The sequence below is a fragment of the Aulonocara stuartgranti genome, assembly GCF_965226115.1.
Source record: "Aulonocara stuartgranti genome assembly, chromosome: 6".
NCBI lineage: Eukaryota > Metazoa > Chordata > Actinopteri > Cichliformes > Cichlidae > Aulonocara > Aulonocara stuartgranti.
In genome coordinates, this window is record NC_138944.1 from 1,560,001 (window position 1) to 1,576,327 (window position 16,327).

Genomic DNA, 16,327 nt, shown 5'->3' on the forward strand with positions numbered 1-16,327 from the left:
CATTTGTTTTCTGTCTTTGGCTGCAACACTGAGCTTGATGTTTACAAACTAAGAATATACTGTCCTCTTTCACTGTCTGTCTCTTTAGCTATAAGTGGTTCTATAGTGTCCGGCCAGCTGCACTTAAACTAGAAGATCCACCTGTTAGTCATAATGTCCAGGTTTGTAAAGCACTTTATGAAGTGCAGTGTGGAGAAGACCCAACCCTAACTTTGACTGGCTAGTTTTATGAAGCTCCTCCTTGAAAATTGAATGAAGTATCCTGAAAAGCAGCATTTTTTCTTTGTAAACAACACCTCCTTCACCTGCTGATTAGAAGTTGAAAACAAACTTTAAACATACTAAGAAAAATCATTTCTGGTTCATGATTAGGGGATCGGTCCACCAGGGCCCCCGCTCCAAGTGGACGAGAGAATTTATTCCCTGCGCCTACGATTTGGGGGACGGGTCCTGACCTTCTTATGCGCCAAGTGGCGGTTCAGAGTACCCAGCCTTCTTGGAGTTTCTGAGTAGGGTACTGCAGGGTGCTCCTCCTGGGGACTCTGTTGTCACAAAGGGAGACTTCAATGCTCATGTGGGCAACGACAGTGAGACTTGGAGGGGCGTGACTGGAAGTAATAACCTCCCGGATCTGAACACTGGTTGTGTTTTGTTGTTGGACTTCTGTGCAAACCACAGTTTGGCCATGATGAACACCATCTTCGAACATAAGAGTGTCCAGTGCACATTGCACCAGGACGCTCTCGGCCACACGTTGATGATCAAATTTGTAATCCTATCACCACCATCCTATCCTATCCTGCATTGAGCTGCAGCCGCAAGGTGGTTGGTGCCTGTCGTGGTTGTAACCCCCGAACCAAATGGTGGACTTCGGAGAGGCCAAAAAAAAGAAAAAAGAAAAAGACTTTCAGACTGCCTTGAAGAGATTCTGGCAAACCGTCAGGGGACTCTGGAGAGGTGCACTGCACTGTGTATAGTGCGATTGGAGCGCAGCTGACGTCGACTGAGAAAATAGTCAGGCAGTGGAAGGAATACTTCGAGGACCTCCTTGTCTGATCACGAAGGGGATGACCCGCCAGTCTCTGGGGGCGAGGTCACTGAGGCAGTTAAACAACTCCGTGGTGGTATAGCTCCTGGGGTGGATAAGGTCTACCCCAAATTTCTAAAGGCTCTGGATGTTGTAGGGCTGTCTGGTTGACACGCCTCTGTAATGTTGCTTGGAGTTCAGGGGCAGTACCCCTGGACCGGGTTGATGGTCCCCATTTTCAAGAAGGCGGACCGGAGGGTGTGTTCCAACTACAGGGGGATCAAACTCCTCAGCCCCCCCGGAAAGTCTATGCCAGAGTGCTGGAAAGGAGAGTCCATCCGTTAGTTAAACCTGTAGCCAGCCACAAAGGCAGAGCAGGCACATTAGCAGCAGTGGCCTTAGTCTTTTGTTCAGCCAGCTTCCCTTTAAGATCAAGATCAGGATGCACATCTCTGGCACCATAAAATGCTCAAGTTTGTATTAACATTTCTCTGGTTATTTAAGCTCAGGCATTAAAGGACTCATATGCTCCAGTTTGTTTGGCTAAGGCAGAGGCTCAAAATATATGGGGTAGCTAGCTAAGGCCCAGGAAGAGCAACCTCAAGATTAGCTAGTTCAGGAACAGGAGGCACAATTTCTGGAGTCATCATTTCAGACACGGGAAGAACAGACTCCAAGAAAAATAAAAGCATCTTACAAGATTACAATTGGCTGACTCGACTCTAGTAAGGTGCTGGTTCAAGCAGACCGGCTCGGTTCATGAGGAAAAGGAAGAGGTATCATCCTGGTATCTAGCACCATTCATTGACTTTGCATTGACGAACCCAGGTGTGTGGAATTTAGATAGAGGTGTGACCTCGACTGAGGGTTAGAAGGATGGCCAGTCCGGACAAGGCAGGCAGGTTGGAGCAGTAAAGAATTCTGTGAGAATAATTTCCAAGAAGCAAAAAGAGCAATCACCAAACTCCTTACATCAGGGTCACTCAAAGTGGTGAGATAAAGTCGGCACTGATGCCTCATTTTCCACAGTGTAAATGGTTTCTCTCCTGGGTCCATACTGGTCATGGCATTCTCTAACAATCTGAAGGATCACAAAGTTTGTGAAATAGGACCAAAAGTGCTTGATACAGAAGGCAAACTAAGAAGAAGCAAGGTATTTATTGACTGATAAAGTCCACATAATAATAAAATACCACGCTAAATTCAAAATCATAACAAACATTGAAGTGGAACTCGAGACTAATCGGGGAAATGGAAATGGGGGTAACAAGACAAAGCTGTAGAAAATAAAGGCAGGGAGATTCTTCTTGGGGCTGGCAGCAGGAACCCACAAGCAAAACGAGTTAGAGGCCATTAGAAGGAACTGAACACGATTTATTGTCTTGATGCATGCTCAATTATCCAGGTAGGTAAATCCCAACAAGTTGATTCTGTTTATCTGGACGTAGCGTTTCCAGTGGGAGAAACATTTTGTCACTCATCCAAAAAAGTTCTTCAAAATCAACTGACTGCAGGTTTCCTCAACTTCATAAAAAGCCTTATAATAGTTTGCAACTTTATAATAATTTGTACATTAATGATCAAGGAAATGACCTCACAGACCATTGTTCTTTCACTAGGATGTGAGGTCAGTGTGCAAATGTACTGTTTCTACAGCACATTGAAAACGCTACATCCAGATGAACAGAATCACCTTTTGGGAAAAAAATGTATTGATGTACAGAATTCAGATAGAGATATTTTGCGATAAGACTCCGATGGCCCATCTCAGAATGGATTCCCAGTGGTGACGGGGATTAGAGCAGGACCCCGCCCAGAGTCTAGACGCTTGTGGTGTAGATAGAGGCTTGAATGGAGCCTGAGTGATGAGGTTACACTTCGAAATATTTCACAAACACTCACAATTTCTAGTCACTTTGCATAAAGTGACTACTGATGATCATTTAATAGTTTTACTGATTTTACAGATATAAGCACCCAGTAATGTTTCTTTTGTTAGTTGTGGATACCTGTTTGCTGTTAATTAAAAAAATAGCTGTGACCACATGTTTACTTACAGAGCTCTGTTGGAGGCTTTGACCACTGGCAGCAGCCTCAGAAGAGCCTCCTCTGAAGCAGAGTATTTATTCAGGTCAAACTCAAACAGATTTTTTTCTGATGACAGTAAGATGAAGACCAGAGCTGACCACTGAGCAGGAGACAGTTTATCTGTGGAGAGACTTCCTGAACTCAAGGACTGCTGGATCTCCTCTACTAGAGAACGATCATTTAATTCATTCAGACAGTGGAACAGATTGATGCTTTTCTCTGCAGACAGATTCTCATTTAGTTTCTCCTTAATGTACTGGACTGTTTCCTGATTGGTTTGTGAGCTACTTCCTGTCTGTGTCAGCAGGCCTCGTAGGAGGGTCTGATTGGTCTGCAGTGAAAGACCCAGGAGGAAACGGAGGAACAAGTCCAGGTGTCCATTTGGGCTCTGTAAGGCCTTGTTCACAGCAGTTTGGTAGAAGTTTTTCTCTGTAGATTCTCTTGTGTCAGAGTTCTTGGAGGTTGTTTGTTGTTCTTCCAGCAGATTGAGTCCAGAGTTGATGAAGGTCAGATGGACATGAAGAGCAGCCAGAAACTCCTGAACACTCAGATGGATGAAGCAGAACACCTTGTCCTGGTACAGTCCTCTCTCCTCTTTAAAGATCTGTGTGAACACTCCTGAGTACACTGAGGCTGCTCTGATATCGATGCCACACTCTGTCAGGTCTGATTCATAGAAGATCAGGTTTCCTTTCTGCAGCTGATCAAAAGCCAGTTTTCCCAGAGACTCAATCATCTTCCTGCTCTCTGGACTCCAGTGTGGATCTGTCTCAGCTCCTCCATCATACTTGACCTTCTTCACTTTGGCCTGAACCACCAGAAAGTGGATGTACATCTCAGTCAGGGTGTTGGGCAGCTGTCCTCCCTGTCTGGTTTCCAGCACATCCTCCAGAACTGTAGCAGTGATCCAGCAGAAGACTGGGATGTGGCACATGATGTGGAGGCTTCGTGAAGTCTTGATGTGGGAGATGATCCTGCTGGACTGCTTCTTATCTCCAATTCTCTTCCTGAAGTACTCCTCCTTCTGTGGGTCAGTGAACCCTCTGACTTCTGTCACCATGTCAACAAACCCAGGAGGGATCTGATTGGCTGCTGCAGGTCGTGTTGTTATCCAGAGGCGAGCAGAGGGAAGCAGTTTCCCCCTGATGAGGTTTATCAGCAGCACATCCACTGAGGTGGACTCTGTAACATCAGTTAGGATTGTAGTTTTGTGGAAGTCCAGAGGAAGGCGACACTCATCCAGACCATCAAAGATGAACACAACCTGGACGTCTTCAAAGCTGCAGATTCCTGCTTCTTTGGTTTCAGTAAAGAAGTGATGAACAAGTCCCACCAAGCTGAACTTTTCCTCTTTCAGCACATTCAGCTCTCTGAAAGTGAATGGAAACATGAACTGGAAGTCCTGGTTGGCTTTGCCTTCAGCCCAGTCCAGGGTGAACTTCTGTGTTAGGACAGTTTTCCCAATGCCAGCCACTCCCTTTGTCAGCACAGTTCTGATTGGTTCATCTCTTCCAGGTGGGAGTTTAAAGATGTCTTCTTGTCTGATGGTTGTTTCTGGTTTGTCTGGTTTCCTGGATGCTGTTTCCATCTGTCTGACCTCATGTTCATCATTGACCTCTGCAGTCCCTCCCTCTGTGATGTAGAGCTCTGTGTAGATCTGATTCAGAAGGGTCGGGTTTCCTGCTTTAGCGATGCCCTCAAACACATGCTGGAACTTCTTTGACAAGAAAGATTTGAGATGATGTTGAAAAGCTCCAATGGGAATTCCTAAAGGAACAGAGGAGTAAGAATCTCAATTTATTGATTGCACATGTTGACGTGTCTCTAAAGACATAAGTAAATTTCCCATTAATCCAGCAGTTTAAATCCTCTTACTGCTCTGCAGGCGGTCAGCCAGCTCGTCCTGTTTCATGCTCCTCAGAAAGTCCAGCGTGATCTTCACAAAAGTTTCTCTGGTCCTCTTCCTCTGTTCTTCTTCTTCCCTTTGACTCTCTAAGCATTCTGGGTAATCTGGACTCAGAAGCTTCTGGATCTTCTTCAGCTCGTTCTTTACAAACGTGATGATGTTGTCCTCCAGCATCTGGAACAGGATACTTTATGAATGAGCCAATCAGACTGAAATCATGGAGCCAAACATCAGATCCATGTTGGGCACACTGACACCCCGCTGGTCTACAAAGAGCAGCATGAAGATGACTGTGAACAGAATAGATGTAAAAGAAGTTGTTGTACATGTACAGACCATAAATATGGAGTCCAGCTGTGTTTGATGGGCAGACTGACCACGTTGAACCTCTGAGCTCTCCTGGTCCACTCTGTGGAGGAATCATGAAGAATTAGTTCAAGCAGAGAGTAAAGGTCAAGCAAGAGACATTTGGACAATGACCGATTTAGATGACTCCTTGCAGCTGTAAATGTTCAACAGTTCATTTTCAACAGAAATTCATAGTTGAAAAGTATTTAAAGCATTATATTTTATCTCAAACACAGTTTGATCATCAGAGATGACAATAGTTACTCCTTAACTCAACAACACGATGACAACAACAAGATGAAATACATGATTCTGGTTTACAAACTAAGCAGAATGGTGACACGGTAATTAGTATGGTTGTTTTTCAAAAAAGCAAAAAGTTAAACAGAATGTGAAAATGTGCCAAACGTGGAAAAATATAGTTCAGTCTTAGTCTTTTAAAAAAAAAAAGAAATCCAGAAACTTGTGAAGAGAGATGAAAAATATACAATTTAGTGAAAGTTTCATACCATTGACTCTTAGTGGCTGCAGTGAGCCTTTTTTTGACTGCTGAGCTGTGGCGGGGCGTGGTCAGCGGCACGGCTGCGGGGAGGCAGACGCACCTGAGTGGTATGCCCAGTCACATCTCGCCAGCTTAAAACAGAATGAACTAGGTCGTGTTGTTGCTGATGTGTGTTTGGCTGAACCGCGTGTGTAAGTCAACAGCCGCAATAAAGAAGTGTGAACATGTGGTCGGGTCTCTAGTGCCCCAATCCTGGGTTTCTGCACCGCTGTAAATGATGCACGACCGAACTGAGCATATGTTCACAGGTCTCAGTACACTTCGTTATTGCGGCTGTGGGGTCGCTGTAGCTCAGGTGGCAGAGCAGGTCAGCCACTAATCAGAAGGTCGGTGGTTAGATCCCAGGCTGCCTCCTGGCTGCATGCCAAATATCCTTGGGCAAGATACTAACCCCATGTTTGCCTACTGGTGGTGGTCAGAGGGCCCGGTGGCGCCAGTGTCCGGCAGCCTCGCTTGCCATCGTGTGAATGTGTGTGTGAATGGGTGAATGACTGAATGTAGTGTGAAGCGCTTTGGGGTCCTTAGGGACTAGAAAAGCACTATACAAATACAGGCCATTTACCATTTACTTACACATGCGGTTCAGCCGAAAGCTGAAAGCACTTTTCGGGGCCCTCAAAGCGCTTTACAATTCCACTATTCATTCACTCTCACATTCACACACTGCTGGAGGCAGCTACAGTTGTAGCCATCAGGGCTGCCCTGGGGCAGACTGACAGAAGCGAGGCTGCCATATCGCGCCATCGGCCCCTCTGGCCATCACCGGTAGGGTAAAGTGTCTTGCCCAAGGACACAACGACCGAGACTGTCCGAGCCGGGGCTCGAACCGGCAAACTTCCGATTACAAGACGAACTGCCAACTCTTGAGCCACGATCGCCCCTAAGTTATCTGTTTAAGAACCCATAGGCTGTCTGTTCCTCTAAGCATAGGTATCACCTTTCTTTCAGCAAAGTCACTCCACAAGATGAGACATATTCTCTCAACTGAAATATAAGGTCACAAATCTACAGACACAACTCCTGACCAAACCACACTTGGCATCAGTAGGCACTGGTGCACAGAAATTGATCTTGGGTCAGGAAGGGCATGTGGCATAAAAACTCTGCAGGATCCAACACATTCAGAGTAGGGCTACCATGATTAGTCGACTAGATAGATTAGATTAGATAAAACTTTATTAATCCCTCGGGTGGATTCCTCTGGGAAATTCGGACTAGTCACGATTACGTCGACTATCAAAATTGTCGACGACTAATTTAATAGTCAACGAGTTGATTGAAGCTTTGTAAGATCCCAAAGATGCAGGAGTAAGTAGCAGGATTTAAGAGTGTAATAACGGACTGAAACAGAAGATGGCAGCACTGCATGCACAAGGATGCCAGCTGGCGCTAAACGCCAAAGAAGGAGAAGCAGTGTCCTGTGTCGTTGCTGTGTCCAAATTCAGAGGCCGCATCTTTTGGAAGCTGCATTTGTAGGCTGATTACATTACATTACGGTGACGCAACGAAGGCTGTCCAAATTTGAAGACTCCTCCTAATGCGGCCAACAAAATGTCTTTTCCCCAGATTTGAAGGATGGGTTGGGTGTGTCCTTCGTGGCCCAACCTATCCCAGAATTCATAGCGCTGCCCAGCCAATTCCAGTTTCCAACAATGGCGGCAGCTACTTAGTTTTAATATTACTCTTATTAATCTTTCTGGGTCACAAAATAAACTTTTAACATATTATCAGGTGTAGGGATGGGTATCGAAAACCGGTTCTTGTTGAGAACCGGTTCCCACTGTTTCAATTCCTTGGAATCGTTTGCCACTTTTAAAAACGATTCCCTTATCGATTCCAGTCGCCCCGAATGACGTCATCACGTTGAGTAGCGTCTTTTACCCAGTAGGAAACACGGCGCCTGAGCGGCACAAACGCTCAAAAGTTTGGTTACACTTTATGAGAAAGGATGACAACAGGGCAACGTGCAATACTTGCAAAGTAGAGATTTCATCAAAGGGAGGAAACACTACGAATATGCAAAAGCATTTGCTCAAAAAACACGCGATTGCTTTCAACGAATGTCGTGTTTTTGATCCGCTCCGGACTAGCGAAGCTCAACCCAGCAGCAGCGGTAGCGTTTCCACGTCCTCTCCCGTTAATACTGCAGGTAACTAATAAATTAGCATTGCATATTATGTTAGCGCGATTTACCTTATTACAAAACCTGCTATTACTGTGCGTTGCATTTAGATAACCATGATGAGAGAGACAGAGTCTGGCTCAGATGCTGGCAGTTCTCGCTGCAGTCTACCGGTAGCGTCTCCTTTCAGGCCAGGATAGACGAATGTCACCCAGCAGTGTCTAAGTTTGTGGTCAAAGGCTTGCACCCAATTTGCCACAGCAGATGCCCCCGATTTCACTTTGGTAAGTGAATATGTTTAATTGTAGGCAGGGACATTACTGGATATTCTTGTGTAATTGCTACAGAATAATTTATGTTAAACTTTGTTATTGCTACAGAAGAATATTTATTTTATTATTTTACATATACATTTTTTTTTCCTGGGGACCCTGTGACACCCCATTGAAGAGCCGATAAGAGAATCGATAAGGAATCGAATCGTTAAACAGAATCGAAAATGGAATCGGAATCGTTAAAATCTTATCAATACCCATCCCTAATCAGGTGAGAACGTAGCTGTGCGAACTTCAAATATCTGCTCGGTTTATCAAAACATCACATATTTGTAAAAGCGCTCCAACGTATTCGGAGATGTTTGTTATCCACCAGCTCGATAGCTAGCCGGGGTTCAAGGTTCACTAGAGCTGGCGAGAAAACCGGACTCCCGGCACATCATTTTTAGACCCCGCGGTCTTTCGCTACTCAGGTTAAACATGATATACAAGTCACTTAGATAACTTAAACATGTTACTGTTTGGATTTTTCAGTGTTTTATTTGTTCCTGAGTAAATTGGTTTGGCTGAGATTAAAGTTACAGTTTACACACGGCTGAATAAACGTCAAGCAGACAACTGATTAAACAGAAGTGTGAGATGCTCGAGAATTTACTCCAGTGTCCTGTCCTATTTTAGATAGCAGGGAGTTTATTAAACTCAACTGAGACAATCTGCCATTTTCATTAAAGTTTAATAAACTATCATCTTGCCTTTATTATTAGTTAGCACATACCTTTAACACGCTGTAAGCTAATGATAGTTATATAAGAGCAGATGCTGCTGGTGCAATAAGCTGTACGTTTTACGTCCAGTGGACGCATGATCTGATTAGTCGACTATGAAAATAATCATTTGTGGCAGCCCTAATTCAGAGCCCACCGAAAATGTGCACACCTGAAAATAAAATGTGTCTACCAGTCATATCTATGAATTGATTGACTGTTGGGGCAAATATGTGTTTGCTTAGCAATCTGTCTGATCACACGAGGGAAATGAAGTCCATTATCATACAATACCATCAAAGTTGTAGGTTGGCTCGCGGTTGGTAGTTGGAACTGTGGTGTTTCTACTGGTGTTTCTACTCTTTGAGGCTTTGCATTGGAATGCTTAGCAGTTTCTCAACTTCTGAAACCAGCCACCAAAACAAGGTTGGCTAACTTTTGCTTACTGACTGCTGAACCTGATGGAGATCTAAACACAAATCCTGACAGCACAGTTGCTTTCATCTATCTATTTAGTAACAATAGGTAGTTGAAAGTAACACAACCTTTTGGGAAACATGAACACAATGGTATCTGACTAGAACTGTCATATATGGGTTGTGAACCAAATGCATTACTCCACAGACAAACACTAACTCAAAGCACAGATCTCCCCCCAGCTGCTCTTAGAGCTGATGAAGCTTCTCAGATGAGAGGTGAAACGTCTTGAAGAAATTTCAAGAAGTCCAGACGCTTTTCTTTCCACACTCCTTAGACTACAGTGACCTGGATGACTGAGAACTTTCGTAGACAAATCTTTATTAGCTGGCAGATATAACAAAACATAAGGCAGTCAACTTAGGTTTTTCAGTCATTTTGCTCCAGCTTTACTCTAACAGACAGACAGACAGGAGAGCACAACAGACTGAAGGAAATTAAGAGTAAACTAAGAGTGGAGTATGTTACATACACACCAGGTAATCAGGGAGATGGAACAGACCAGGTAACACAGGTGAACTAAATCTGTATATCAAGACAGCAGAAGTAAACCTGAACATACGCACACAAGATAGATGACTAACAAAAATAAAACAGGAAGTAATAGATACAGACTCAAACAAAATTGCATGGACATGACACTGGGAATAGGGATAAACTTATGGTGATACATGTTAGGTTTGTATTGTTGATTGTCATTTATGCTTAGAAATATCTACTTATATATGCTTAGAGTTTTATAATTAGTTGTAGATTGGTAGAGGTTTGATCCTTAATAGTCTGCAAACTTTGTGTGCATTCCAGAGCACTCTGGGAGCGTGGGAGAGCTCGTACCTTGTCTTATTGTTTTATGGTAGGATAAACGTATCTATAGCTGTTTTAGTCTAAGTGCCTTCTGTTTAGATGAACTGCTGGACTTCCAGACCAGCAGGTTTAGGGAAGTCTTTATGGGGTCACACACTGACCCCCCCCCCCCCCACACACACACACACACACACACACACACACACACACACTTACACAACGCACAGGCAAGGTACGCTTTGTGTGTATGTATACATCGTATGTTAATGAACCTATGCATATTCATGTAACCTCAATAAAAGAGCAGTGTTACAGGGGGAGCGGACGAGAGCGACTGGGGTCAAACGAAGGAACGGCGTTTGTCCGGTTCTCTCCCGTGCACGAGAAACATGAAGAACTTTGCCTACTTCGTGTCTTGCTGGCTGTGTAATTATATTGTCTTCAACGTTCCAGTGAATAGGTTCAAGTTACAAACCTATCAATACACACAACAGACTGGGAGGCAAAAGCACATGACGCAAAAAGAAGAACATGGGACCATGTAGGAAAAACACAAGGACCAGAACTGCAGACATGTTAACGAGACAAGACAAGGAACGCATACAGCCAAGGAGACAGAGAGACCAGACAGACACGAGGACACAACTGGGGAGGCAGGGACACAAAGGGACCTAAGAGGGAACTAACTCACTGGAGCGACCAGATTAATGTTTTTACCAACATCAATTTGAACAAATAAGTTTTTTCTTTCAGTGACAGCACTTCCTGTTTGAGCTTTAAATGGCATCTCTTTCATTTTTCTTTCCTGCTAGTGCAACTTTCATGGCCTTCCCTGCTTAAACTTGTTAACATGCTGTTCTGCATGGCGTGATGTTGCAAATTGCGGAGTGTCAGATTTGTTTCCTTGTGCCTTCGTACACTACGCCAAGGCAGCAGCAAAAGTTGACGTGTGTTGTGATCAGGCTATTCTGATACAGCTGGTAGAGAAAAGTCCAGTTTTTGACTTGAGCATGCTGAAATCCTTCCCTGAGTTACTTTTGACTGAGCTACGGCAGCATACAGCTAGCAACAACTGCCAAAGCGATGGTGTGGGGGGTTTGAAGTGCTGAGGTTTCGTCGCTTGGTTAGCTAACTGTACTGGTTGTAATGGGATGTACTGGAATGGAATCCAGTCTCTGGAAAATAAAATAAAAATTAACTGCATGCTGAAATTTCCAACAATCTGCTTGCTCACCCACCCAACATAATAATATGAACACTATCACTATGAAAGTTTAATTGGCACAATTAACTTTTTAGTGTCGGTCACCTGCTTAAAGCAGTCGTCAGTATAGTTACGTGTGTTTACCATGTGCAGCACACATTTCTGCCAACAGTTCAGTGAGCAGCAGATGAACTGATCTCCAAAAGGCACAAAGTCAGAGAGGAAACTTTTTTTTCTACATTTTAGAAGATTTTTATTTGATGGATTTTCAGAAAAGTGGAGAAAAATGTTGAGTGACTTCAGTTTTAAGTAAAAATAAAAACTAGTGTTTGAATCATTTTTTAAGCTTTGAGTTTTATGAGTCAAAGTGAAATCTGTGCAGCAGAGTTAGTGTTACGTCCTCCAACTTCCTCCAACATACAGCACGTGACTGATGGAAGAAAACATGAGCACGAGTATCACTTCCTGTTTGCTGAAGTAGATTTTCAGTTGTTTAGAAACCAAAGGCTTGTTTTTAAGAGACGGTTTAAATGGGATTGAGGGAATGACGTGTTTGCACTGCAGTTTATATCCAACAACATCAAGCAGTTAAATCAAAGAGTTCATTTTACTAACAGCTCACCTCTCTGCAGCAGACGGAGGCTGGACTTTAAAATTAATCCAGTGATTTCCAGACTGGTCACTCTTTAAGGACACACAGCTGGGTTTAGGTCCAGGTTTGAGTCTCTGATGGAGCCTAAAAGCAGGTTAAATAAAATTACAGCACATCTAAGCTGATCACATGTGAGACATTGTAACAGTGACATTAGCTTACTCAGATAACTGTCTTTGTTCAAATTTATTGATCAATTTTTTTACTCGGTCGCCCTGTAAGGACACAGAGCTGGGTGGAGGTCCAGGTGGGTTCCTGTGAATAATGATGGAGCAGAGATGTGAGTGCTGAGCTGTGACATGGAGAAGAGTCATGGACAGTTAGAGATCGTCATCTCACCTCTGAGCTTTGGTCTGGCTCTCATGTTCCCCACACAGGGTGGCTTTAGAGGGAGGGGCTCCCTCCTCTCTGTCCTCACACTGATCCATGCAGCTGAACTCACATCAGCTCACACACACTTTCTACCTTCACCTGCAGAGGAAACACGAAGCATTCAAGTGCACATCAACTGAGAGCTGCAGAGGTCGTGTCTGACGTGTTGGACTAACATCCACCTGAGACAGTTTTTATCAGTTCATTACAAAAAGTGTCACAGAGCCAAGTTCAGCCTCCAAATCCTCCATTACTGTAGTTCAACAAAGCAGCAGGTCAAACACGGCTGTAGAAATGGCAGCGAGCAGCTTTATTTCAGGACCAAGCTGACTGCTTACACAGTGATCACACTTTAACTGTTAGCTAAGCTAACTAACTAGAAGTTAATCAGCTAAAGAGTTAATGAGCCCAGGACACATTTAAGCCCTTTTCCATTAGTATCAACCCGACTCAGATCGACTGGTGTCCCATTACAGTGTAGAACCACATCAGTGTGGCTGAACGTCACAAACACAACAAAACACATACAATAAAGGATTTTTTCTCTGGCACATAAACAGATGTAGATTTTTGTGCAATGACTTAATGCAAAGGAGAGACTGTTTTTATTTTCTTCAAAAGGAGTTATCCTGGCACATCTGTGCCAAATGTTGGTTATTCGTGAAAAAAATATATGATGCACAAACAACAATCACTAAATTCTTTATGACGCTCTGGAAAATTCAAACTATTTACAATGTGCCATGTATAAATTATTTTCTATGTGCAACACTGAAGCTGTACTAAACCTCTCTTAGAACCAAAAGCTACAAAGTAGAGAAATGTAAAGCTTTTGCTTTTGTTTTACATCAAAGGGGTAAAGTCCATGGATGAGATGAAACATCAGCCACGGTGGCCACGCATTACTGAAGCGAGGTAACCGACCACACTCAGGGATGCCTAACTGAAGGCAGCGACCTGTGCCGTTTTGGCTTTTCCTCCCTACGCCCTCTGCTGCCATGCCTCAAGCACACTAGTACAGCCAGGTTTACATTGTGTCCTCTTCCTCTCGCCTACAGGAAAGGAAGAATGGAAGGTCAATGCAAGGCAAGAGGAATTATGGGAAAATGGAGCAAAAACACAGTGGAGGAAAGAAAATGAAACAAAAGTGCACTTCCTCCATCACTGCTAAAGTCAACGTAGTATGAAATTTCATCACCATTTCTTACCAGTGATGGGGCATCGCTGTGTGGCGTCTGCACCGCTACACCAACTAGAGCTGGGGCACAAGTTCAAGTTCAAATTTTATTCGCCACGTGCAGGTTGCCCTGCAGTGGAATGGACCTGCCTGCAGGTTGCCCCTGCAACAAACAGGGGAGCTTGGAGGTCCATGCTAATCCAGATGTATGAAAAGCCCTCGCATGTAGAAAAGGTTTCACAGCAAAAGGACACAAATGACATTAAATTGGAGGAAAGCGTAGTTCTTCAGCTGTGGCTTGAACTTTATGTTGTTCTCTCAGTAAGCACAAAAACTAGCTGAGGATGGAGTTAGCATAAACAGAGAACTAGCTAGCGTTGTATCTGCAAAGAGACAACAGTGTTATTGAAACATGGCTTGTTCAAAGTGAACAATTACGATTAAACACACAAAGCATTCACAAACGTCACCATGTTCTCCAGCAGTGCCGTGAGTCGAGGCCTCTCTCACTCCAGGTGCTCGCTGGTCAGCGCCCATAAATGACGTCCGTTTGATTAAACCACTTCCTGTCCTGTCTGTTGGACCCACGTCAGCCATTGTGGTCCTTGATGGCCCGGTAATCACTTTTCAGTTTTTAACGTTTTTAAAGCCACTGGTTACTGTGCATTGGTCCCTTTAGCAGCCAACCTTTGCAATGCGGATCACTTCATTCTGCTTCATCTGAATTTGTTCTTCAGCCACTGTGCACAAAAAGGTCTGCACCTCTTCATTTGACCACAGTGCTGCTTTCTGCCCGTCCGTTTCTTTCACTGTCATCTTAAACATGGTGAGTTTGCTTTGTTTGAAGGAGACCGTCTCATGACACATCTTGTGGTGACAGTGAATCAGTCAGTGACATACAGCCTGGCAACGCCACATTTTAGTACCTGCTTGGATCACCTTGCAACCCCAGTGGAGTAGGTACAAAAAAACCCTGAAAACCACAGTTATTCGATCTGCTGACTAATTGAGGCAATATTGAGATGAATTAAGTATATTCATGTAGGATTTGTCACATTAGAAGCCTAACTTCAGTGAGGAGGAAGAGTTTCAGATGGAAGAGAGAAGCTGAAGGTGGTGCTGGAGGCAGATGAAGATGATGAAACGTAAAGAAAAAAAAAAAAAAACAAGAATAGAAAGAAAAAAGGAAAATAAAAATGGAAAGATTTTTAATCATCACATATTGTTTGACCTTTAAAAATCCAAATACTTTTAGTCCTAATAGTTACAATACTTTTATACTGTTTATCTGATTGCTGTATCTGTTAATTATCATGTTTTTGTTCCTCGTCTTCTATCAGAAACAGGAAAGAGATGAAAAAAAGATTCTCTTTCTGCTTTTAATTTCTTTGTACCTGCGACAGTAACAATAGACTCTCTGTGAACGTGATCACGACCCTAACAGCATGACGTCATGTGCAAAGCCGCTATAGAAACCATCAGGAGTCCAGAAATAAACCTGTGCACCTCCACACTGCCCCACATGTTGAACTCCACCCTGTCCACACAGCTTTAAAAAGTCATCATTGTTATTTTTCTACACATCATCACTGAAAACATTCAAACCGACTCAATGTGGAGTCTTTTTTTTAATAACTACAAGCATGAAGACATCTTTTACAGACAGGCTATCGGCAACAGTTTAACGGTCGGCCTCGTTGGTCCAGCTGTGAGTCCGTTACCGTGAACTATGGAGCGGCAGATGTGTGCTGGAACTAAGCTGCACACAGCTGATGTTAGTCAGGAAACATTACACACTGCTCGGGTTACCTTCACACGGAGCTTCACACGGAGACGATCAGCATCAGCCACAAACACCATGAAAAAAAAGGAACTTTGAGCAGGAAGGAAAGAGTCAGAGAGGCGTTTGAGGACACCGTTACAATCAGGAGCGTTTGAGAAACAGTCAGTGCTGCATTCAGGTGCACGTGGGAAACTCCCAAATCATCTCTGGCAGGTTGTCCAGAGGTGATTTATTTCTGCTGGTTTTCCTGTTTCAAACACAAACATCTGTCATCACTTTGTTCTTCCTGCAGCGTTTGAATAACTCAGCACTAAACTGACGATTGTTCAAAGCTCATTTCAACCTGTTGAAGTCATGAATGAAAGTGCAGACTGAGAGTGGATCACATGATGTTTGAGGTGTGTCATGTGACATGTTCACTATTGTCACACGTCTAGATTGTCCCTGATATCATAACTGCACAAACACTGATGATTATATTTGAAGAATTATTACTGATGGCAGCAAAGTTTGAATGGAGCTCTCTGTCTGTGCTGATTTGTCGCCCTCTGGAGGTCAAAACACAAACTGCATGATGTCACTGTAACCACCACAGTGACAGGAAGTGTTTTTATGACCAAAACACTGAAATGATGCTAACGGCTGTCGTTAGGCTCACTGACATCAGTGCTGATGTGTTCATGTCGAACACTGGCTCAGGTCAGACTCCTTCATCCTTCTCCAGCGTGAAGCCGCCCTCAGACACACAGGAGCTCTGACCTTTGAC

General features: G+C 43.7%; 1 protein-coding gene across 5 annotated transcripts in view; it reads right to left on the reverse strand.

Moving 5' to 3' along the window:
- Positions 1–15,680, reverse strand: part of LOC309707954 (NLR family CARD domain-containing protein 3-like) — a 25,602-nt gene extending 9,922 nt beyond the window's left edge. For 2 of the 5 annotated variants that reach the window (XM_082535575.1, XM_082535574.1), the window contains exons 1-6: positions 12,569–13,858; positions 12,392–12,484; positions 12,200–12,313; positions 5,358–5,430; positions 4,991–5,195; positions 3,085–4,882 (exon numbers count right to left, since the gene is read on the reverse strand). In XM_082535575.1, the coding sequence (XP_082391701.1) occupies positions 3,085–4,882; positions 4,991–5,195; positions 5,358–5,430; positions 12,200–12,313; positions 12,392–12,484; positions 12,569–12,657 (2,372 nt within the window). In that variant the 5' untranslated portion in view covers positions 12,658–13,858. Of the gene's footprint in view, positions 1–3,084; positions 4,883–4,990; positions 5,196–5,357; positions 5,431–12,199; positions 12,314–12,391; positions 12,485–12,568; positions 13,860–15,587 lie in introns of those variants that run through there. The other 3 variants (XM_082535571.1, XM_082535573.1, XM_082535572.1) reach the window with 3 other exon arrangements.
- Positions 15,681–16,327: the final 647 nt, after the last annotated feature.